General features: G+C 36.5%; 1 protein-coding gene across 1 annotated transcript in view; it reads right to left on the bottom strand.

Annotated features, from left to right (window-relative positions):
- The window catches only part of NUP153 (nucleoporin 153), a 72,227-nt gene that overhangs the window by 33,552 nt on the left and 12,111 nt on the right, over positions 1 to 26,564 (bottom strand). Inside the window, exons 2-13 of the mRNA XM_027524822.1 lie at positions 24,108 to 24,327; positions 15,813 to 16,061; positions 15,517 to 15,656; positions 15,309 to 15,437; positions 13,148 to 13,264; positions 13,013 to 13,057; positions 12,855 to 12,911; positions 10,070 to 10,216; positions 7,088 to 7,140; positions 6,703 to 6,829; positions 1,615 to 1,752; positions 897 to 995 (exon numbers count right to left, since the gene is read on the bottom strand). Coding sequence (XP_027380623.1) covers positions 897 to 995; positions 1,615 to 1,752; positions 6,703 to 6,829; positions 7,088 to 7,140; positions 10,070 to 10,216; positions 12,855 to 12,911; positions 13,013 to 13,057; positions 13,148 to 13,264; positions 15,309 to 15,437; positions 15,517 to 15,656; positions 15,813 to 16,061; positions 24,108 to 24,327 — 1,521 coding nt within the window. The remainder of the gene's footprint in view (positions 1 to 896; positions 996 to 1,614; positions 1,753 to 6,702; positions 6,830 to 7,087; positions 7,141 to 10,069; positions 10,217 to 12,854; positions 12,912 to 13,012; positions 13,058 to 13,147; positions 13,265 to 15,308; positions 15,438 to 15,516; positions 15,657 to 15,812; positions 16,062 to 24,107; positions 24,328 to 26,564) is intronic.

Here is a 26,564-nt window from a genome sequence, read left to right as displayed (position 1 = left end):
ATGGACTTGAGTCTGAGTGAACGCTGGGAGTTGGTGATAGACAGGGAGGCCTGGTGTGCTGCGATTCATGGGGTCGCAAAGAGTCAGACACGACTGAGTGACTGAACTGAACTGAACATATTTAAATGATACACATGCCAAATAGAGATGGGGCAACTAGAACATCAAACTTATGTACTATTTTTTTTTTAATATTTATGTATTTAGCTGTGCTGGGTTTCAGTTGTGCTATGTGGGATCCAGTTCTTCAACCAGGGCCCGAGCCTGGGCCCTCTGCACTGGGTGGAGGGGCCGCAGGCTGGCAGGCGGGGTCCCAGCCACTGGCCACCAAGGAAGTCTCCAACTTATATACCACTCTTACTCAAAATATTTACTATGAAGAAACAAATATATAGTGGCACATAAAACCTTCCAACTTTTCTAGATTAAAGCCAATCCAAGAGACATGCTAACTTAATGCAATATGACTTAGTTGCTAAGTCTTAATTGTAACTGGATCCGGTACCAAGAGAAACAAAACAGCAATTAAACGAGAGTCTGAGGCTGATGGGTAAATCTGAATGTGCACACTATGTTACTATTAACATCATGTTACATTTTTTGGGGTATGACAACTGTATTATGGGTATGCAAAAAGTATCTTTTTTCTTAGGGGATACAAAGAAAATTAAGGATACCAAAATATCTCCATCCTAACTTCCAAATGGTACATGAGAAGATGCATACATATATATATACACATATATTTTGTGTATAGATGTTCAAAGTTTTCTGTACATTGGAATTTTTTTGGTAAGAAAAATGGCATTTCTTACCAGCAATGGTAAATTACAGCTTAAAAATACAGTATGCCTTTGGAATCAATCAATATGCAACACTCTTTGCTTGCTACTTACAGATGACGGAGGTAGTACATCTGACTCAGTAGATTTTACAATTGGAGATGAAAATCTAAACAAGGGGCTGCCAGTGCTGTTTGGAGAGGTCACTTGTACCTGGTTTTTCAAATTATTAAAGAAATGACAGAAAAAGCTTTTTAGAAAAAGAAATTGGCAGTGAAATAGACCTTAAGCAAATTAATTACAAAGAAGCCAAAAGCATTTTTTTCCCTTTTAAATTAAAAAAAAAAATCACTTTTAATTTCTGAAAACTACTCAACATGAAACTGTTATAAGATTTGGCTTCCTCTTCAAAGAGGAATATACATGATCTTGGAGGGAGATAATTACTTAAGGGAGAAAAATAAACATCTATAAGAAATGTTCAGAAAAAGTAAGTCAGGAAAAAAGCAAACAAATTTCAGGAGCAGATTAAAGATGTTAATCCTACTTGAGAAATTTTTTAAAAAAGCAGAAATTCATTATTAACCAAAAATAAAGTATTTTCAATGGAAATATTGTTTGAAAACAGACTTACAATACATTCATAAGAATTGAAGAATGTTCCCATTACGATGTACATTTTTTTAAAAAGCCAATGCTATTTCCGTTTTTCTCAAATTTCTGAGTTGTTAATTCCCATAGTGAAAATTAAGCACTGATTTAATCAGGTTAGTTTTTTTAAAATAAAGAAAAAACAAAAAGCACCTCTATGGAACAATGGGTTTTTTTTTACCTTATTTGTTAATGATTGTGAAGGACTAATGGGTGATGGAGAGGAAGTTGTGATCACAGAAGAACTAAAATTGAAGGTAGGCAGTGAAGAACTGGTGATGGGTAGAGAGATTTTCGGTAATACTGGTACTTCCACTTCCTAAAACACAACATATTTTATAATGACAAATTTCATCTTTTGTGTCATTCTGTTGTATCAACGTTATTTTCAGCTAGAACAGATATAGTTACATGTAAATTCAGAATAAACAGGGACGAGGCAGCACTATGCAGTGTTAACAATGTAGGCTCTTGAATAAGAAAAAACTAAACAAGATTTGAATCCCAGCTGTGCCACCAGCCAGAAATGCGACTTTGTGAACCTATCTGTCCTCAGTACCAATTTCCTAGCTGGTGAAAATGAAAAAAAAAAAAAAAAAAAATTAACATATCAGAGTTGTGGTTTAAATATGAAACAAAGTCACTTTTGGTCTTGGCATGTAACATCAGCATTCTAAACATCAGTACTGATGAGTTTGGTGAACTGCTTCGGTTTTTATTTCAATGTAAGCAAAGATCTCCACTAGTCTCAAATTACCCATATTAGAACAGACAAAAATTGAGTTCCACTTCCGCTAATGGTGGAAGACCTTGTATTTAACCAATGCTCTGACAAGTAACAATTACAGATGCTTGACAATATATTAAAAACAACCATCTGAAAACATTAGAAAGCAACCAAAAGCAAGTAGATATTGGAGGGAAGAAGATACTGAGAAGAAGGGAGGAGTTTCTTGTCCTCTTTGAGTTGGTACCAGTTGGACAGTTGAAATTCAAAGAAAACTGCCAATCTGTTGATTGAGGCATTCAAAGGACAGACTAGGGTGACCACAGTAGCTAGAAAATAAGGGGAGATGAAGTGCCACAGAAGGGGAGTCCCAAGTCTGCATATAAACTCTCCAAATCTCTGGCAGAGCAAATCTGTGTAAACTACAGGTGTATAATAAAGGCACTTGGATAAAACAAAACTAAAACCTGCTCTACAGGTTCTTCAGGGTGAAGGGAAATGATACCAAATGGAGATTTAGATTTCTGGAAGAAGTGGAGAATATGTGAGTAAACTTCTCTTCCTCTTAGTTTCTTTAAAATACACATTAAGTATGTAAAGCAAAAATATATTGTGGATTTACAGCATATCTAAATGTAATATAAATGATATATAGGATAAAATACCAAGGAAAAGGCGGTGGTAAATCAAACTATAAAGTTACAAGATTCTTAAATCTTATAGGAAATGATCAATATTAACACAAAGTAGAATTTAAAGAGTTAAAGACACCATAATCCCAAGAGGACTGTGTAAATTATTAGAAGGGTCAGAGATATAAAACCAACAAATAATTAAAATGGAATGCTAAGAAATATCCAATTAACCCAAAAGAAGGAAGCTTTCAAAAAGAACAAGAGAGAAATAAAAAAATGGGGAAAATAGAAAATAAAAAAAGGTAGACCTTAATCCAACCATACCAGTAATTATGTTATTTATAAGTAAACATGCAAATTAGAAAATTAAAAAAAGGGCAAGCAAGACTCAATTACATGCTCTCTGTAAGAGATTTACTTACATTAAACATAAAGACAGATAAATAGATTGGAAGTTAATGGATGGACAAAAATTTAACTTGCAAATAGTAACCCTAAGAACGCATATTTTAGTATCAGAGTGGCTGGCTATATTAAATACCAGATAAAGTAGATTTCAAGACAAAGAATATTTCCAAAGACTTTTTTAAAGGACATTTAGTAATATTAAAAGGGGTAAATTACTGAGAGGCCACCATAGATAAGGTGTACACGCCAATGAGGGCCTCAAGATAAACAAGCAAAAACTGATATAATTAACAGGAAAAAGACAAACTCACCAAGTAAAAGCTGACAACTTTTAACTCATATCTCAACAATTTACTAGACACATACCTCCCTTCCTACTCCCCGCAAAATTCAGTAAGAACAAAGATGACGTTAGAATTATTACAGTCATCTTATCTGACACTCAACAACCACAGAATACACAATGGGCAAGACTCAAGAAGCAGACCACGAGCTGGGCTACAGCAAGTCTCAATGCATTTCACAACATTAAAATCATGACTAAACCCACTTCTAAATACTCTATGGATCATATACGAAATCCAAAAGAAAACTAGGAAAATCTTCTCACAGAAACACCACTATAAATCTTCTAGAGGAAAACACAGGAAGACTTTTTTGTAGACAGGGATAGGTTTCTTAGGATACAAACCGTAAATATAATGGGAAAATGTTTAAGTTCAGACTTCATAAAAGTTAGAACATCTGCTAATCAGAAGACACTGTTAGGAAAAGGAATAGGCAAGTCAGACAGAGAGTAAATATTTGTAAGACACGTATCTTGACAAAGTACTTGGATCTAAAATTTATAGAGTTCCTACAACTGAATAATAGTAAGACAACCCTATTTTTAAAAGACCAAAAGTTCTAAATTAACACTTCTCAAAGGAAGATATTATGGCCAATAAACACATAAACAAGAACAAAATATTAAGCAAGAGGGAAAGGCAAATTAAAATTACAATGAGACATCGTCATACACAAAGCAGAATGGCTAAAATTTAAAAGATGACAATCAACTATTGATAAAGATGTAGAGTAACAAAAGCCCCATCCATTGATGTTACAATTACTTTGGGGAAAGTAAGTCTGTCAGTTTACTTAAAAAGTTAAATATATATAACCTCAGGACTTCATGTCTACTGTTGCTGTCTACCTGAGACTATCCCAACATTATGTAAATCAGCAGTATTCCAATATAAAATGAAAAGTTTGGGGGGAAAAAACCCCACAGACTAGGCAACCAACTTGGGCAGCCACTCATTATTAGTATCTCTTTCCTCAGAAATGTGGAGACTGTAACTTGAGTGGAACAAAGCAGGGACAGACAGGTCAGGGCAGGCATCCTGGGGTGCAAAACCAGCAGTGGGCAGGAATGGAGAGGGGGTCCAGAGAAGGGAGAAGGTGATAAAGGGGCTTTGATTTTCATAAAACTCCTCACATTTAGTAAACCAGATAGTAAAAGTCAACAAATTTTTAACCCCCCTCCAAATGTCTCAAAACAGCAAAGTTATATTAAACACATACCTATCTGCAAGACAGCTAAAATTGAGCTATATAGATCAGTCTAAGCTACAGCTGAAGATCTTAGAAACTGTATCTTTAAAAACAGAAACTAAAGGGAAATAAAACTCCCAATCTGTCACCTGGTAAACACTAAACCAAGCTAATGCTTTCCTCTTATCAGGATAAACTTTTAAGAAGGTGGGGCCACACATTTTACCAAGAAATATAAAAGCTTTTCTAAAGAACTATCTAATCCTTTATGAATGAGATACTCACTTTGTTACATATACATGGGCAAGGCAAATAACTCATTTTCTAAATGTAATGAATCAAATCTACATAAAGAGTTTCAAGCAGAAAAGAAAAATTTTCTAAGTACAAAATTTTATATGCTACATGATCAACTTTATTTTTAAGATGTTGTAATGCAGTAACACATCCCCTCCCTTCCCCACACTCTAGCGCAGCAACAAGTAGAACCTAAGGGCAAAGTCTCAAGACCCGTAACTGAGCCAAGGTCCCCAGCATGATCTCAAATATCAGAACCCAACAGGCATATGGCAGAAAGCCCAAACTGCCAAAGTCAAGCTTCTGATAAGTCAGAGAGGCACAAACGCAGGACAAGATCTTATACTGGAAAAGGGGAGATTAAAAAAAAAAAAAAAAAAAGAAAAACACAGACCTCTCACTCTAAGCAAGGCTGCAAAACAAAATACCAATAGATACGAAGGAAACACACACACACAGAGCAATTTCAATCAAAACATTAATTTCACAGTCAACAGAAGACCTCCTACTTAAAAACCTAAAAACATACTCCTAATTCCTCATGGGTCAATGAGAAAGTCACAAATACAATTTCAATTAGAAAAAAAGCACAAATCAAAGTACGATATACATAACTTCAAAGATTTAGCCAGGCTGAAACTGATTTACAGAAGACTGAAATGGACCCAGATGCAACTCAATGTAGTTAGAAAATATACAGTGCAACCTAAACAGAAAAGTTAATTTAACCAATCTTCAGTGAGTCCTTATCGTTTTCAAACTTTCATGTTCAGTATACATAAAGAATTCTTCCCAGTAAAAGAAATAACCCAAAGGGGAAAAAAATGGATCAAGAGAAAATGCAAAATGGCCAAGAAACTCACAAAAAGATGTCTCCTCACCCTAGTAAAGAAGGAAATGCAAATTAAAAATCCAATGGCATATCACTTCACATTCATAACATTAATATTAAAAAGAAAAAAAAAAATCAAGTACTGGTAAAAATAAAGGAAAACCAGATCTACCTGTTATATGGAAGCATTAAACTGTAAAAGTACCCTGAAGAGCAATAAGGCAAGATGTGTATCATCCCCTACAATCCAACAATTCCATTCCCAGACAAGTAGCCTGGAGAAGTCCTACACGTGTACTGGGGGAGATGGGCATACATGCTCACACTGGCGTGTACAGGAATCAACCCAAAGGCACCTGCAGAATGGGCTGTGCTGAGTCTTCATACTGGATAAATACGTAACAGGGAAAACCTGCTATTTTTTGCAAGACTGATATATTTTACAAATAATAAGGAAAAGGCCCATGAGACAAACACATCATGTTTCAGGAATGGGCAAAACCAAACTACATAATAGTTATTTCAAGGGTCAAATAATTTCAATTGCAATAGTTTTATTTGAAAAATTACGGCTTTAGACTAGGGATACCCAAGAAATTTAAGGTATTAGATTAGGTCACAGTGAAGATGGTTTAAAAAGCCTGATAGTTTAAAACATACACACACTTTTAAGGAACTGTTTCAATGGTAGATAATTCCTATGCTGGGTCTCCCCTAACCTCATCCTTCCAAGGGACCTCCAGGTGGGTCCCTCATCACCGCATCAAAACTTTTAATAATAAACTTCAAGGTATTAAGATACTTCAAAATATATGTCAAAGAGCATAACCTTACCTCCTTCTCTTGAGGTTTAGATGCCACAACACGTGTTCTCTCTCGCCTCATCTTGCCACCTCCACCACCTACTCCAGGAGATAAACCATTGGCTGCAGACATACTGAAATTTGGATAAGAAAAGCCACTAGGCAAAGAAAAAGAAAATTAAAACAAATGAAATATTACTCTGGTCCATAACTTGTTAATTAATACTAAAAAAAAAAAAAAAGATGTCAACAATTAAGAAAATAAATGTTCAGCTGAATGTGATTTTAAAAGCTCACAGATTTCTATGTGTAGATTTCTATTTCTTTAAACTTCTTAATCTTCAAGAAGGCAGATACAAATCAAATATAGGCCTTACAAAAAATATAAAGAAGCTTCACTATAAAGATGACAATACCTTTCTTGTTGCTCTCTATTTTGTCCTGGTGTAGTATTTTTTTCATAATCAGTCTAAAAAAAAAGGAATATAACATATTTATATAGCTGCTTATTTAATTTTAACACCACCTTTTTATCTGTGAACTTTAATATTTGGTGTCAGGAATTTGACAGTTGTTTAATGAATTTTAAAATCTACAACTCATACCCTGTCACCTGAATGATGACCAAGAGTTACAGTGTGATTATACACAAACTGATAATAAGCACAACTGTCTTTTAAACAAAACTGTAGCATACAAATTTAATACACATTATCAACCACACAAATATTTTACTTATGGCCTATTAAATGTGCAATCAAATTTACACTGACGGTCCTTTTGAAATGATTCTCTGCAACTTAAAGAGTTCTTCCATCTAAAGGAATGAGGGTTCCTTGGAGAACTGGCTGATTTCAGGGCTGGGGCTGAAAACTCACAAGATGAGCCTGGGTTGTTTTATAATATTAAAAAGCAACTAAGTGCTTGAAAAATGATGTGAAATATTAAAAGGACATGAGCCGGTTCAAAGGCCAAATATGGGACAGTGAACATCAAAATAAATAATCCTAATAAAAGATTACAATCTTATCAAATTTAAGAATTCACACTGACTTAAATAAATACATAGAGAAATACATACATAGAGAAAACTTCCTACAGTAGAAAACCAACTTCATAAAGGTAGAAGAAATAGTAGAATTAGAAAACCACCATTTGGCATCTACAAATAAAAGATTCAGGCAAATATCATCAAAACTGCTAACAGTGGTGGGTAAAAAGGATATTTATACTCTTAAAGTTATCTTATTAGTTATAAAAGGTACAATACTAGCAATTTCACAGTGAAGAAATCCCATTGACACCACCTAAACTGCTGATCACAGCATCAGTGCAGGACAAACTGGCAGAAACTGCCGGATATTATGATACTGAGAAGAGTTCAGAATTTGTTCTGTGGTATTACTACCGAAAGTGCCTAACCAGAATCTGCTGCCGCTGCTGCTAAGTCGCTTTAGTCGTGTCCAACTCTGTGTGATCCCACAGACGGCAGCCCACCAGGTTCCCCCATCCCTGGGATTCTCCAGGTAAGAACACTGGAGTGGGTTGCCATTTCTTTCTCCAACCAGAATCTAATCATGAGCAAACAAACATCCTTGTACTCCTTCAGAAATATCAATGTTATGAAATACCAAAAACAAACCCCCCCAAAACCAAAAAAACTGTTCTAGACTAAAGGAGATAAAGAGATTTGACAAATTTAACACATGATCTTCCATTTTTGTTCTTTTGGGACAACTGGCATCCTAACAAAATTTGCAATTAACAGTATTGTATTGATGATAAGTTTCTTTCTGGTTTGGGTAACTTCTTCAGGTATGTGAGGGAATTTCTTGTTTGTAGAAACAGAAAAAGATAAAGGAAATGTAGTAAAATGTGGACTTCTTAAGATTTTTCATGCAAGTCCAAAATTATGTTCAAATTATTTTTTAAAGTCTGATAAAGCAAATATGACAAAATGTTAAAGACTGGTGAGTCAAGTTAAAGCAAATAGGTAAATACTGTATTGTATTATTCTCTCAATTTCAGTTTGAAATTTTTCAAGAAATTGAGTTGCCATGAAGATTCAATGAGCTTAAACCAACAAAGGCACAAATAGGAAGATGTTTTATAAATGGAAAAAGAACACACTTTAGTTAAATGACACAGGAAAACAGACAGACCCAGGACATGAGACAAAGTAGAAGACAAATGATCTGGCCTTTTCAAATACCAATGTGCCTAGCAATTCTACTCCAAGGTATAAGACCCAAGAGAAATGAATATCAATGTCCACAAAAAAACTGGCACTTGTATCAAAGTTCATTGCAATATTATTCATCACAGTGAAAAAGTGAAAAGGACCCAAATGTCCCTCAACTGATGAATGGATAAACAAAATCACTACATCTAAACAATGAAATATTATTCAGCAATAAAAAGGAACAATGTTCTGATATGAGGTGAACCTAAAAACATCATGCTAATGATGAAAATATGAAATAAGCCAAACACTAAGAACTACTTATTTTAAGATTTCATATATACGAAATGTCCAGATAAGTAAATCTAAAGAGAAAGATAAATGGCTGCCTCAGGCTGGAGGTGGAGAGGTGAGAAGTGACTACTAATGGATATGAGATGTGGGGGAGAGGACGATAAGAATGTTCTGAAACTGACTAGTGACACAGACGAACAACTGTAAATGCACTAAATCCACTGAGCTATAAACTCTAAGGTGAATAGCAAGGTATGAGAATCACATCTCAATACAGAAGCAACATAAGAATAAAAACAGTGTGGTGAGGGTAAAGATTTGAGGTCTAGAAAGACAAAACCACAAGTAATACACTTGTTTGGATACCGGCTCAAAAAAGCAGCTATAGGGAATTCCCTGGCTGTCCAGTGGTTAGGACTCAGTACTTTTACTGCCAGAGCCCCAGGGTTCAATCCCTGGTTGGGGAATTAAGATCACACAAGCTGAGCAGTGGCAAAAAAGCAGCAGCTATAAACAACATATGAACTAGATTATTAGATAATATTAGGAAGGAACTGACATTAACTTTCTTAAACATGGTAACATAGGAGATATTAGTGTATCATATAGTATACCAAAGTACTCTGGGTGAACAGTCATGATACCTGAAATTTTCAAATAGCTCAACAACGCAGACAAAACACACAAATAAAGGTAGTGTGGCAAAATTATTTAATATAAACAATGCTTGCTAGTAAACACTAATTCAGGATATGACCAAGGTGTCAACCATTAAAAGCCATACCAATTCATAATCACTAATTCACAAACTTCACGCATTATCTAGTTGCTAGACTGCAATAGTAAATAATTGTACTTTACAATGTATTCTTATTTATTTTAATCAATACTCAAAGACTAGTGAAAATAAACACATACTCACACTGTACTTTTTATCTATTCTTTGATTAGTCTTCCTTAATTCACCAGATGGAGTCAAAGATGGTTTAAAATAAACAGTTCGATTTGCTGCTATGGAAACTGGCTTTGGGATCATGAGTCTCTGAACAGGGGGGTACTGAGAGTCCACCTTAGAGAGAGGCAGAAATCAAAGACAAACTTTTATTTTCATATACCAGCCACGAATGTCTAAAAATTATTTGACAATAGCTAATATAACCGAGAGACTATGAGTACCTAGTTCTAGAGAAATACACAGTGGGTGCAAACAAACACTAAGAGGAAAAACTAAAAGTAAACGAATGTGTATTAACATTGATATTATTAATCTATGTAAGTACGAATTTATTTAGACATATACCTATATATACATATACTTTCAAAATGGTTTCACCGACTATTTTATTCTAAACTTAATGACTTCACACACATGTGACACACACAAGGAAACTTCTACAGAGCATTTTGAATACTCTAAGCTTTTACAGGATGAATCTCAAATATATGAACCAAAATTGATTTTGCCACATTTTCCCCAAATTACTATCTATATTTTCTTCACTTATAAATATTTAACTAGGCGACCCACTCCAGTACTCTTGCCTGGAGAATCCCAGGGACGGAGGAGCCTGGTAGGCTGCAGTCCATGGGGTCACTAAGAGTCGGACATGACTGAGCGACTTCACTTTCACTTTTCACTTTCATGCATTGGAGAAGGAAATGGCAGCCCACTCCAGTGTTCTTGCCTGGAGAATCCCAGGTACAGGGGAGCCTGGTGGGCTGCCATCTATGGGGTCGCACAGAGTCGGACACAACTGAAGCGACTCAGCAGCAGCAGCTATGAAAACTTTAATTGCTTAAAATGTGTGCAAATCTCTCCAAGTAAACTTTCCTCCATTGTTATTTAAAAACCAAGTCTTTACAATTTAAGTCTAATTAGTAAAGCACAGTGAAGAATTCCAAATCTTAAGATGAACTGGCTTTGTTATCGAAGAACACAAGTGTTATGTCAACGTCTTTTGGTACACTGAAACACAGCAAAACTCCAGTTGGTGTGAGATGACTATAAAGCCAAGGGCTTCTACTTTGTCCAAAGATTATAATACTATGAATACAGTCCTTTCACCCAGCAGCAGCTGTGAACAATGTTGGTTTCCAGGGCAAAGCCTCCATCTAGTCCCTAGCTCTTCCCTAAATCCTCATCACGAATGTGATCCTACAATTCAATGAGAAAGTCTATTTTGTAGACTGTTCTGATTGCAACTGTGAAACCTGAACAACAATACTGTATCCTGGCCTTTATATTTCCTAGCATTCGCTACCAAAATTTTACTGAAACTACTGTTGTCGTCATTTACTTGTTGTGTCAGACTCTTGCAACCCCATCAACTTATACTATACTCAATCACTAATAAAATTTTTGTTGATGAGAACTTCTCTTATGACATAATTTTAAAATTTTACTTCTTTTTAAACAATCTGATATAAATGAGTCACAGAAAAGCAGATAATGGCTTAACTTAATCCCATTACAGCAGCCAATAATGAATTCCCTCTTGCTTTATTACAAATGTCTGAAAGGGAAAGTCTCAGTCGAGTCCACCTCTTTGCGACCCAACGGACTATACAGTCTATGGAATTCCCCAGGGCAGAATACTGGAGTGGGTAGCTTTTCCCTTCTCCGGGATCTTCCCAACCCAGGGATCGAACCCAGATCTCCCACACTGCAGGAGGATTCTTTACCAGCTGAGCCATAAGGTAATACTAAAAACTGAGAAATAATGCTATCCCAAGAAAAAGCTCAATTAATATTTTCTTTTCTGCATCAGAACTGCAGTAAAATAATTGTCATTTACCAGTATCTTGAACACAGTTCCTACAATTAATTCAGAGATTTATGATAATTTTAATCAATTACTCCTGAGGGAACCTGGTGGTGTAATAAATGCTTTACAAGGAATTATGTGGGAATCTGCTTTCCCTTAAGGGCACTTATACATAAATATAACTGACAAAAATTATACCTCTTTAACCTTAACTATCAAGCATTTCCCACAATAAAACCCCAAACTAATTTTAACCAAATAGAATGTGATAAAAAGGTTTATCAAGATATAACTATTACATTTTTCATTAGCTCTGCTGTCTTGGCTGACTGATGGAAGAAGTAATGCAAACTGGAAATCCTATCACACATAACTGATTTGACATGTTTATGAGGAAAACTTACAAAGTAACCATGTTCAATGAGAACTTTAGTTCATTGAACTGCTAATTAAACATGTCAAGCTCTGTTCACGCCTATCTTCATTTATCAAAAGATAAGAGTTACTCATATAAAGACAGCCAGAAATATACAAAATAGTTAACTAATAAGAACCTACTGTACAGCACAGGAACTCAAGACTCTGTAACAACCTATATGGGAAAAGAACCTAAAAAAAGAGGGAATACATGTATATGCATAACTGATTCACTCTGCTGTATACCTGAAACACAATACTGTAAATCAATTATTAAAAAAAAAGACTGCCAGGATACTGAAAATGGAAATGCCAAGATATAATTAATATATAGCATCTACTACATATACAGCATGTGCTAAGGCCCTCACAAGAAACTGCAAAATCCAAGTTAAAAAAAAAAAAGTCCATTTTTTTCAAACAGGTTCCTTAATGACCATCAACTAAAGCCAATTTATGTATTTGCCAACTTAAAAATAAACATAAAACTGCCAGTACCTTAGATAAATGCTAAAGAAGGCTTACCTTTTCCCTTTTGGCCTGAAAGTCTGTGGTGGTATCCATCCCACTCCTATCAAGAGGCTAAATAAATAAAATACCATTAGAATGGACGGGAAACTGAAAAATATGGTATCACCAACATGTGAAAACGTACCTCTTTAAAGATTTAAAAGTCAACTTACAGAATTCAGAGGAGAAGAAAAAACAGATGGAATTCTTTTTGCATCCTGTTAATGTTGAAATAACGAAATTAAGATTTCTCACTAAGCTTAAATTTTGCTATATTCCTGAATCTAATTGTGATTTTAAAAACTTACCGCTAGAGGACTTGACATCTTCTCCAAGGACTGCAATATCCTCCGAGCTGTTGAACTGGTCACACCATAGGCCTGTGCACTGGGCTGCTTAGCTTTCATCTGTCTTCTGACTGGTGCCTATAATGTAAACCTTGAGTTATTTGCTGGAACTTTATACTCTAAAGCACAAATTTCAGAGAGTGAAAATAACTATGAAACAGAATTTTATGTGCAAAGTGAAAAAGAATTAACTGTTAACATCAACCTGTCTTTGGGTGGTGTCATTAAGCTCATGTTCAACTTTTTTTCTTTATGCCTTAATTGAAAATTTCAATTCTCTGAATCCTGTGAGGGGCGAGGGAGGTTTGGAGGACTCAGAGTACCTGATTTCAGGACTTACTATAAAGATATAGTAATCAAGACAAAAGAACAGTGTTGACAAAAGGATACACACACACACACACACACATCAAAAGAATAGAAAGTCCAGAAATAGAGCCACATATATGGTCAATTCATTTTCAAAAAAGCTGCAAAGACAATTCAATGGTTAAAGTACAATCTTATCAACAAACAGTACGTACGAGAAAAAATGGACATTCATTTGCTTAAAAGAATGAATCTTGATCCACACTTCATACTATACATAAAAATTTTAACTCAAAATGAATCAAAGGTCTAAATTAAAACCTAAAACTATAAAGCTTTTAAAAGAAAACAGAAGAAAATCTCTGTGACCTGGGGTTGGGTAAAAATTTCTAGACATGACACCAAAGGCATGAACCATAAAAGGAAGAAAAAAAAAAAAAACCTGATATGCTGAATGTCTTCAAAAGTAAAAACTTCTCTCGACAAGGTATTGTTAAGATAAGCCAGAGAATGGGAGAAAATACATGTAAAACATATATCTAATAAAGGACATACACCCTGAATAATGAATTCTCAAAACTCATGAATAAGAAAAAAAAAACTTATTTAAAAATGAGCAAAAGGGACAGATTAAATTGCCAAAGGGGATTAACAGGTGTACCCTTCCATATATAAAATAAGTCACAAGGATGTAATGTATACATAGGGAATATATTCAACAATATTTTAACAACTTTGTATGGCAATGGATAGTAACTGGTCTTGTGGTTATTTCATAATGTATAAAAATATCAAGCCACTATGTTGCATATCTAAAACTAATATTTCATATTGTAACTCAATAAAAAATTTAGATTTTTATTAATGGGCAACATTTGTACACGTACTTCACCCCAGGTATACTGATGGTAATAAGCACCATCATGGTCATTAGGGAAATGCAAAACCACAGTAAGTTGGAATTGTCACTACATGCCTATAAAAAATTGATGACAAGTGCTGACGGTATGGTGAGAACGCAAAGGGGTAGCACCCACTTTGGAAAACACTCCAGTGGTTTATTATAAAATTAATGTATATACCATGTGACTCAGCAATCCAACTTCTAGGAGTATACCCAAGAGAAATGAAAATTAATGTCCATAGCAGTTTTATTCACAATAGACAAAAATTAGAAATAATCTAAGCATCCTTTTACTAGTGAGTAGATAAGCAAACTGTATAACTGCAATAAAAAGGAATTAACTACTGATATATGCAAATATAGACTGATCTGCATAATGCCTAAGTGTATTATGCTAAATAGAATAAGCCACATTCAAAAAAATACACAGTGTATGATTAAATTTATGACATCCTGGGGGGAAAAAAAAAGAAAACTACAGGAAAAGAAAACAGATACTGGTTGCCAAGAGGTGGAAGTACAAAGAAGGGCTGACTACAGAGTTTCACAAGAATGTTTTGGTATGATGGAAATGTTTATTCAGTATTTTGAGTGCAGAAGTAGTTATTCAACTGTATGTGTTTAGTTAAAATACAAATACTGTGATAAGGGTAAATTCTACTATATGTTACATACACCTCAACTTTTTAAAAAAGGAATTAACTACCATACTTTCTAAAACACACACACACAAATAATGGATAAAATGTTCACTTTGGTGCAAAATAATATAGTTCCTAAATGAAAAGAACGCAATCCAGTTTTATCATTTCACCAAAGAATAAATGGACCCAAACTTTTTTTGAGTGACAATAGTTAACTTATTTTTAAAAGAAAAAAAGGTATAAGCCCCCTTCTATTCAAACCAACCTGATACGGTGTGTTCCGTAGTTTAGACTGTCTTACAGCGGCTGCTGCCCCGCCATACGTTGTTTTTCCAGGGTAAAAAGGAGAATCTCCAAGTTGACTTGTTTTAAAAATTGAAGAGTTCCCAAGTGACTGCACAGAAACATAACGATAAATTATAAGACAAGCCCTCAAAACTAATGTGGTTAAATCAAATCAAATTAGGACTCACAGGAGAAAGTGCTCCAAAGGCAGACAAGTTGAATGCTGGTTTTTTTGAGCTGGTGGCAGTGTGCTGTGAGAATGAATGAGAACGTTCAGCCTCTGGGGACCACAGAGGTGGCACCGAAGTGTTCTTTGAAACAGCTATATCTGAAATAAAAATATGCAATGCACAGTAATAACACTATAACAAGGCCTATGCTTTTATACATAGAAAATGAAAATGACAGCCAAGTTAGAAAAAAATTATCCCATGAAATTTATTTTCTACTACCAAAATTATTTACTACCAAATGCCAAGAATACCTTTATCAGAAGCTCTTGAAGAAAAACCACTGGTGGTTGAGATGTTATCATCATCATGCTGAGAGGTAGAATCTTTAATTTCCTTTACGAGGGAAAATCCAGAACTGCCGATGGGGAATGCCGAAGATGTGGAGGGCTGACAGTGTAACGCAGGAGAGTCCAACATGGAGAAATTCAAATGGCTCCGATGAAGAGAAGGCCTTGTTAATACATCTGGATAATTTGAAGCGGTACTAGTTGTTGAGGGTTCTAAAGAGAACAGCAATAACATTATTAACACTCAGTTTAGAAAAAGCAATGTACTATCAAAATAAAAGTGTTTGTTTCAAGAAAATATACTATATAATAAACATAACTTCCATTCAAAACACTGAAGCCTCCTGTGATAAGCCCAATTTAAGATATTCTTTAGCCAAACAAGGTTTTCAACTAAGTGAAATTAACTTGCCTAGCCTACTGCCAAAATACACTTTAGTGATCAAAATATACTTGTCAACAAATTTGGCAAAGTAGCAAAATACAAAATCAACATGCAAAAATCAGTTTTGTTCTATACATTAACAATGAAAAACAAGAAAATTATTCCATTAACAGTAGCATCAAAAAGAATAAAACACTTAGGAATTGACAAAGGAAGTGAAAGAACTTGCAAGATGAAAACTACAAAACATGACTGAAAGAAATTTAAGATGTAAATAAATGGAAAAACATCCCATGTTCTTAGACTGAAAGACCTAAAATTGTTAAAATGTCAATACTACCCAAAGTGATCTGCAGAGTCAATGCAATTTCTTTAAAAAACAAACAAACAAACAAAAAAAACCCAATGATCCTTTTTTGATGAAATAGAAAAATTCGTCCTAAACTTCCTATTGAATCTCAATCGACCCCTAATGACCAAAATAATCCTGAAAAAGAACAACAAGAATGGAGATGTCACACTTCCTGATTTCAAAAAATCATTACAAAACAGCAATCAAAGGCATGGTGCTGGCCTAAAGACAGACATGTAGACCAAAAGGACATAACAGAGAGCCAAGAAATAAACCCTTACACACACGGTCAAATGATCCCTGACAGAGCACCAACACCAGTCAATGGAAAGAATCGTTTCTTCAATAAATAATTTGGGGAAAACTGGATATCCACAGGCAAAAGAAGGAAACTGGACCCTTTCCTACACCATACACAAAAATAAGCACTAAATGATTAAAGATCTAAACATAAGACTCCAAAATATAAAGTTTACAGAAAAAAACAGAAAAGCTTTAAGATGCTGATCTTGGCAATGATTTCTCAGATATGACAGGCAATAAAAGAAAAAAGACATGTGGGACTGTATCAAACTAAAAAACTTTTGAGCACTAAGACATGATAATCAAGAGGGAAAAGGCAACTTAAGGAATAAAAGAAATAGAAATAAAAATAGAAAATGTTTGCAAATCATATATATGATAAGGTGTCAATATCCAGAACATATAAAGGACTCCTACAATAATAAATCAAACTATCTGATTAAAAATTGGGCAATGGATTTGACCAGACTCTTGTCCAAAAATGATACACAGTCAACAAGCATATGGAAAGATTCTCAACATTTCTAAACAGAGATATGCATATTGAAACCAGTGAGATACCACTTCACACTCCTAAGGACAGCTACTATCACAAAGAATTAAAAACAGAATTACCACACGACCCAACAACTCCACTTCTGGCTATATATCCAAAAGAACTGAGAGTCTCAAAGAGATCTGTATAACCATGTTCGTAACAGCATTATTCACAACAGCCAAAGTTGGAAGAAACCTAAGTGTCCATCAACAGATGAATGAATAATGTGGTAAATACATACAATGAATATTATTGTCGTAAAAAGGAAATAAATTCCGATACACAGAACGATGCGAATGAACTCTGAAGACATTCTGCTAAGTGAAGTGAGTCAGTCACTGAAGGAGAAATATTTACGATTCTACTCATTTGAAGTATGCAGTCAAAGTCATAGCAAAAGTACAATGGTGTTTGCCAGGGGCTGAGGGGAAGGGAATGGGAAATTAGTGTTTAATGTAATAATTTCTTACCAAGTTTGCTCAAGTTAAGGGAGAAACTGGCAGGAGCTTCAAAATTTACTGGTATTGGCACTTACACCTATTGGTATCTAAAGATTATCATATTTCAATTATCTCCACAGTCAGGATTCGTATACACATAGGCTGAAATGTTTCTTATAGCATGAAGTATTCTAATTTTGTAGTAGATCCTAAAAGTGCTTTTTACTGACCCATTCTCTCACCCCCACAGCAGTTTATCCCATGGGATGTTTTCAAGCTATTGGCAGACATCTACTCAATCTAGCATATACAGAAGCCATAGAGAAAAAGCAAGCTAGTATGATACACTTCTACTGGAAGGTATGCTGCTAACAGCAATGCCAGTTTTTCAGGTTTATATAGCTTCCTTACCCTCTAAACCAGGCCCAATAAAGGACACATTTGGGGACAGTAAGACTAAATGAGGTCATGTCATCTACAGATTCCCATCAGCCATAAAGGCTCAGTTTCCAAGAGCACACCTATGGTATCACAGCGTTAATCAGCCAGTAAATCTAAACTTCAGTCCATGGCTGACCAGCATGGTACATGCACCATTGTGGGTGTCCCCCTCAGAGGCCTGAACTCTTACTGAATCGATAAAAATCTATCCTCTACATTATTTGAGGTTCTCCTCACTGATTAATGCCATTAACCGAGTAAAAGAAATCTAGACACCTCATGGCTCACCATCATTAAAACACGCAATACAAGGAGGTGCATAAACGCAGAAAGCTGCAGACAGCAGGTATCAAAGAGGCTGCAGATTCTGTACCGTTCATTTGAAGGGTGTGCTATTTGAAGGATGTACAATATTCTCCTGGTCCAGTTACTATTAATATATGAGTTACACTGGTAATCGGTAAGCAACATGCAGGATTGTTACATCTAATTTTACACTACTTTAACAGCAAGTATGTCTAAGTTGTTTTGAGAACACACTGTCAAATTTAAGAATAATGTTTCACAGAGTAAACAAAGTGATTTATCGTTATTTATCGTTATCTAATAAGATTTATCGTTATTTATCATTATCTAATAAGATCTATATTCATCACACAGGAGAGTTATCAATTGATACTGTAGTCACACATGTGGCTGTAAGTACTGAATACTTTGAGAAAGACGGAGGCAGCCTGTCAAAAGAGATCTGCCTAGAACTTACAGATTTTAAGACAGGAGCAGGAGTCAGCTCTAAGACAAGACACAGGGAAAAATGTCACCAAGTTTCTGAAGTTAGTATCAAAAGCTGCTCACAATTTGCTTCTAAATCAGAGGAGTTCGAATGAGAAGGCGGGTGAACAGATGTGGGAACGAGGAAAACAAAGTCAGCCGTACGCTGGCTGTCCCTGAAACTGGCTAACAGGTCCGAGGGGTTTACCGTATTATCCCCCTCCTTCCTTTTGTACTTTGAAAATTTCCATAATAATTTAAATTTAGAAATTATTCACAAAGGTGTGTGTACTATGTATATATATAATAGAAAGCTACTGTGTAAACTTAATAATATAATGAATAAAATCCAAGTGGGAATGAACCTTGGCAGACCACTGCCATCATTTCAACAAAAGTACAAACACACAAACAGAAAGGAACCTCACAGCTGTACAATGAGACACTCCATTTATCTCACACCTAAACTGAATTCTTCAAGTTAGTTAATCCCCACAAGCATTAGGATGGAAAAAGCTTCAGTCACGGTAGATATATGGTGGTGCACACTACAAGTCTCTAGTCAAGAGAGAAGTTGGGGTCCCATTCGATGTCAGAAGAGAATGACATAGAAGCAGTCACCCTAGAGACCTACCAAGTAAAACCACCAGATGGTTGCTAGTAATATATTAGAAAGAGATCTTGAAAAGTACAGATATTAAAACTCTCTGCTGCTGCTGCTAAGTCGCTTCAGTCGTGTCCAACTCTGTGCGACCCCATAGACGGCAGCCCACCAGGCTCCCCCGTCCCTGGAATTCTCCAGGCAAGAACACTGGAGTGGGTTGCCATTTCCTTCCCCAATGCGTGAAAGTGAAGTTGCTCAGTCGTGTCCGACCTCAGCGACCCCATGGACTGCAGCCTTCCAAGGTCCTCCATCCATGGGATTTTCCAGGCAAGAGTACTGGAGTGGGGTGCCATTGCCTTCTCCTAAAACTCCCTAAGTTACTCTAATAAAAAAGACTAAACCAAATTGAGTATCACTAAGAAAAGTTAGATTTGCCACTTCTCCAAAATAAGAATCCCTCTTTCAGCCCATTTCACGCTCACTAGTTCTCACTAAAAGCAAATCAGGCAGGAAAATATGTTACTAAGTATACCAAAATTAATAGGTACATATTCACATCAATTATTGAGGCAAGACAAGACTTAAGTTATCAAAAAAATTGCTGTAACTGGAAATCAAAACATGCAGTGAAAGAAAACAATATATATACTGAAAAGAAATATATACTTGAGAGATAAAGTGGACCTCAAAATTTAAAACTTTTGTGCTTCAAAGGACACCATCAAGAAGCTAAAATGGGAGAAAAATGTTTGCAAATCATATATAGATAAGAGACTTATATCCAAAATATGTCAAAACCCCTTTCAATTCAATTATAAAAAGAAAAATAACCTGGTAAAAAATGGAAAAGGGGGATTTGAATAGCCCATTCCTCCAAAGATATATCACACTCATCTCACACGCTAGTAAAGTAATGCTCAAAATTCTCCAAGCCAGGCTTCAGCAATATGTGAACCGTGAACTTCCTGATGTTCAAGCTGGTTTTAGAAGAGGCAGAGGAACCAGAGATCAAATTGCCAACATCCACTGGATGATGGAAAAAGCAAGAGAGTTCCAGAAAAACGTCTATTTCTGCTTTATTGACTATGCCAAAGCCTTTCAATGTGTGGATCACAATAAACTGTGGAAAATTCTGCAAGAGATGAGCATACCAGACCACCTGATCTGCCTCTTGAGAAATTTGTATGCAGGTCAGGAAGCAACAGTTAGAACTGGACATGGAACAACAGACTGGTTCCAAATAGGAAAAGGAGTATGTCAAGGCTGTATATTGTCACCCTGTTTATTTAACTTCTATGCAGAGTACATCATGAGAAACGCTGGACTCGAAGAAACACAAGCTGGAATCAAGATTGCCGGGAGAAATATCAATAACCTGAGATATGCAGATGACACCACCCTTATGGCAGAAAGTGAGGAGGAACTCAAAAGCCTCTTGATGAAAGTGAAAGAGGAGAGTGAAAAAGTTGGCTTAAAGCTCAACATTCAGAAAACGAAGATCACGGCATCCGGTCCCAACACTTCATGGGAAATAGATGGGGAAACAGTGGAAACAGTGTCAGACTTTATTTTTCTGGGCTCCAAAATCACTGCAGATGGTGACTGCAGCCATGAAATTAAAAGACACTTACTCCTTGGAAGGAAAGTTATGACCAACCTAGACAGCATATTCAAAAGCAGAGACATTACTTTGCCAACAAAGGTCTGTCTAGTCAAGGCTATGGTTTTTCTAGTAGTCATGTATGGATATGAGAGTTGGACTGTGAAGAAAGCTCAGCGCCGAAGAATTGATGCTTTTGAACTGTGGTGTTGGAGAAGACTCTTGAGAGTCCCTTGGACTGCAAGGAGATCAACCAGTCCATTCTAAAAGAGATCAGCCCTGGGATTTCTTTGGAAGGAATTATGCTGAAGCTGAAACTCCAGTACTTTGGCCACCTCATGCGAAGAGTTGACTCACTGGAAAAGACTCTGATGCTGGGAGGGATTGGGGGCAAGAGGAGAAGGGGACGACAGAGGATGAGATGGCTGGATGGCATCACCAACTCAATGGACGTGAGTCTGGGTGAACTCCGGGAGTTGGTGATGGACAGGGAGGCCTGGCGTGCTGCAATTCATGGGGTCGCAAAGAGTCGGACACGACTGAGCAACTGATCTGATCTGATCTGAAGCACACGAAACTTATTTAACTTATATGCAGAGTACATCCTGAGAAACGCTGGACTGGAAGAAGCACAAGCTGGAATCAAGATTGCCGGGAGAAACATCAATAACCTCAGATATGCAGATGACACCCCCTTATGGCAGAAAGTGAAGAGGAACTAAAAAGCCTCTTGATGAAAGTGAAAGTGGAGAGTGAAAAAGTTGGCGTATAGCTCAACATTCAGAAAACGAAGATCATGGCATCCGGTAGCATCACTTCATGACAAATAGATGGGGAAACAGTGTCAGATTTTATTTAGGGGGGCTCCAAAATCACTGCAGATGGTCACTGCAGCCATGAAATTAAAAGACGCTTACTCCTTGGAAAGAAGTTATGACCAACCTAGATAGCATATTCAAAAGCAGAGACATTACTTTGCCAACAAAAGTCCGTCTAGTCAAGGCTATGGTTTTTCCTGTGGTCATGTATGGATGTGAGAGTTGGACTGTGAAGAAGGCTGAGTGCCGAAGAATTGATGCTTTTGAACTGTGGTGTTGGAGAAGACTCTTGAGAGTCCCTTGGACTGCAAGGAGATCCAACCAGTCCATTCTGAAGGAGATCAGCCCTGGGATTTCTTTGGAAGGAATGATGCTAAAGCTGAAACTCCAGTACTTTGGCCACCTCATGAGAAGAGTTGACTCATTGGAAAAGACTCTGATGCTGGGAGGGACTGGGGCAGGAGGAGAAGAGGATGACAGAGGATGAGATGGCTGGATAGCATCACTGACTCGATGGACGTGAGTCTGAGTGAACTCTGGGAGTTGGTGATGGACAGGGAGGCCTGGCGTGCTACGATCCATGGGGTTGCAAAGAGTCGGACACGACTGAGAGACTGAACTGAACTGAAGCACATGAAAAGATGCTCATTATTAGTGATCAGGGAGATGCAAATCAAAATCACGATGAGATACCACTTCACATCTACCAGAAGAGCTATATTTAAAAAAAAGAAGTAAAAAAGATATTGCATCCTTCACACACTACCAGGGTAAAGAAACTGCATTCTTCACACACACCAGTGGGAAGGTAAGATGGTGTAGTCATTTTAGAAAAAGTTTTTTCCTCAAAATGTTAAATTACCAGATGACCCAGCAATTCTACTCCCAGGTACCTACCCAGAAGAAAACACATCCACAAAACAACTTGCACAGGAATACTCAAAAAAGGAGTGTTCTCAATACTGCAAAAGTAGAAACCACACAAATGTTCATCAACTGGTCAATGGATAAATAAAATGTAGTTTATCCAAGCCATGAAATATTATCTGGCAATAAAAAGGAAGTTCTGATACATGCTATGACATGGATGAACCCTGAAACCATCATGTTAAGTGCAAGAAGCCAGTTATAATAGATCACATATTTTATGATTCCATCTATATCAAACATCAGTCTAGACAAATCTATAGATAAAGATTGGTGGTTGCCTGGTGCTGGAGGGGCAGGGATGGGTAGTGACTACTAATGGGTATAGGATTTCAGGGGAATGGGGTGGGGAAGGATGGTAATTAAAATGTTCTAAAATCCACTGTGAAACACTCCGTATGTACTAAAAATCACTGAACAACAACAACAGGAAAATCACTGAACTATATACTTTAAATGGGTGAACCCATTTATGTGAAGTACGTCTCAGTAGGGCTACAAAAAATACGTGAATGACAGAGTCGTATTCCCAAATATGTCACATTCATGCGTTACCTGAAGCTATTAAATATTTGCAAACCCCACAAAAATGCCTTAAGTAAATCCAAAACACATTTAAAACAGTCTAAGATTAAACAGCCCAGCTGGGCAGGCTGCAGAGGGAGGGAGCCAACTGCAGCTTCACCACACCCAAATCCAGGTGCTGGGGGGGCCTTACCACACTGCTCCCTCAGTCTCAGGACCCATTCACATTCACTCTCTTCAAAACCACTTATGAGCATACAGAGGACAGCAGATTATCTTGACCAAAATCACACGACTAACAATTGGTGGTGTGAAAATTCAAACCCAGTGTCTAACAGCAGAGCTGGCGCTCAACTGATACAGTATTTCAACCTCCCTTAATAAACAAAAAGCTGCTAAATTAAAAAGATACCAATTTGAAGGTGATCATCACCCTTCTCCAACATGGTTTCTATACTACACAATTAGATTTACCACAGCTAGGCAATATAAAAATATTTTAGATTAAGGCATGAAAACCTATCATTCAAAACAAAATATCCACATTCTATTTACCTTCTGTATTACTGCCTGTTGGCTCAGGAGTGATTCTCCCGTCATGAATGTTCGCGCTCTCATCAGAGTATATATGGTCATCTTCCCTATTTTCTGGCCACTGTGGCACCTCTCTTGTGTCTGTTGAGCAGCTACATACATCTTCGTTCTTGCTGAAATATCTCTGTAGCCATCCAGGCACAATATTCTTAACAGATTCTGTAACCCTGCTAAGAATGCCCTGTTGAAGAGGAAAACATGGAAGGCAGTTTAGAAATTTATCTTTTAAAATAAGTACCTATGTACAGAAAGCCATACCGAGCAAAATATAACTATTTCCAACAAAGTTTCCTAAATTTAGTTACTTGAGTTAACACTGACATAATGCATTTTACAAATTCTATAGACTTTACGAAATTCCTACTTTTTTCTTTCTTCTACACGCATGTATCCACGAGCCAGTAACTGCCCCAAATGGCCACATGACTCTAATCGTTAAAAAACCCCAACAGGCTTTCAACTAAACAATATACATTTTAGATTTAGTAGTAAGATATGCACTAAAATGCTATAATCCCAGACAAAAGGTAGCCATCTTGATCCCAGCATATTAAAGCAATATAAATACCTTCAACAGCTCCCTCAAGCAAATATTTCACTGTACACTCTTTAACAACAAAAATTTAGATGAATAAAAAGGCAGTAAGACAACAAATGCAACATAAAAAAATCTAAGACTTTCATTGATGGTAAAATTTTGTTATATTAAATGTTGCCTAAAAACCAAGAATTTTATTACAGTAACTTTTAAAGGGAGAAAAAGCTATGGTACAAAAACTATCAGCATTATTAATGTTCACTATAGCTTTGCTATGCGGCAGACGCTGTTCTCAGCAGTTTATACACATTATTCAATTTAATCCTCACAACAATTTTATAAAACTGCTTTTAACAGTGCCACTTGATGAATGAAGAGGAATAACGAAGTAATGTGCCCAAGGTACAAACACAACTGCTGCAGAATATCTAGCATGCACTTTGGGGTCAGTAGGCTGTACTCTGATTTACTCTGGGTAAAATAAGAATAACACCCTTTCCTACTATTACTTGATAGGAATTATAAAGAAGATCAAATGAAATAATGTGAAAGCACTTCACAATTTACTAAGTATTAACAGAAACATACACTGATAATGTCATTAGTAATGAGAAAAAAGGCTGGCAGAAACAACCTGGGGTGAGGTAGCCAGTTTCAGGCAACGGTTTTTTTCACAGAATAGGATCAGAAAGTCACAGAAGGGGAAAAATGAATCAGCAGGCACAAAAAACCAATAAAGTTAAGGTAGTATACATAAAGCTTGAAAGCAAACCCAAGACAAGGAGGACTTGAAAAATCCTGTCAATAGAAAAGATGGAAGATACCTCTGATATAGGCACTTGGACAGTATCTTCTGATTATCCGAAAAGGTGTAGGTAACGACTAGGAAATAAGCAATTATTTTTGCTCCAAAGAGACATTTTGAACAGATCTGTAAACTCTCTAGCAACACATGAAACCTACAGCCATGGAATACTATTGAAAAACACAAATTCACTGCTCCCCTTCTCTATGCTAGTGTTACAAAGTACTGGCTTTTCTGGCAAAGATTCTATACCTACTCCAAGATTCAGTATTTATAAAAACACACGTTTATTACCTTGCTATTTATATTTAAGTATTTATTTACTCCCCCATATTCCAAAATACTTGAAAGTGCTTTCAAGATGTAAATTTTCAGAAAGGCATACTTTAAAACATACGTGTCTGCTGACTGTTTGGCGGCACTGGGCCTTAGCTGTAGCTGCAGGGTCTAGTTACCACCCAGGGACTGAGCTGAGCCCCTGCACTGGCAACACGGAGGCTTTAGCCACTGGACCACCAGGCAAGCACCCAAAAGGCATACCTGATACGAAGCACTGCAGGAAAAGTTTGTATAGTATGTAAAGTAAGTCTTGCGTAGACTTCCTCTAAGGTATTTAGCTACTAAAAGTAGTTAAGAGATTCCTGTGATCTCTATTCACCTAAGGAGGCAAGTACATCACAAATTAAATTAACACCATCTTTAACCAAAGGTCACTTATGTGGCAGCATTAGGGAACCCGCCTGCCAATACAAGAGATGTTAAGAGAGGCAGGTTCGATCCCTGGGTTGGGAAGATCCCCTGGAGGGGGGCATGGCAATCCACTCCAGTATTTTTGCCTGGAGAATCTCACAGAGGGCTATACAGTCCATAGAGTCACAAAGAGTAGGACACAAATGAAGCGACTTAACACGCACACATGCGTAGGTATTGTTGAGAATAAACCAGTAAAAATTTAACAGTCAAAATAGATGTAACTGAAACTCATGAATTTTGTTTGCAGACCCTCTTTCTTAAACTAAAATGAACCAATTTATTTAACCACAGCGCAGAGCAGCTTAGTGTAAGATTACAGTGA

Source organism: Bos indicus x Bos taurus, chromosome 23 (genome assembly GCF_003369695.1).
Source record: "Bos indicus x Bos taurus breed Angus x Brahman F1 hybrid chromosome 23, Bos_hybrid_MaternalHap_v2.0, whole genome shotgun sequence".
Classification (NCBI taxonomy): domain Eukaryota; kingdom Metazoa; phylum Chordata; class Mammalia; order Artiodactyla; family Bovidae; genus Bos; species Bos indicus x Bos taurus.
The sequence above is the reverse complement of the archived record's forward strand: the minus strand, read 5'-3'. Positions and strand labels throughout refer to the sequence as shown.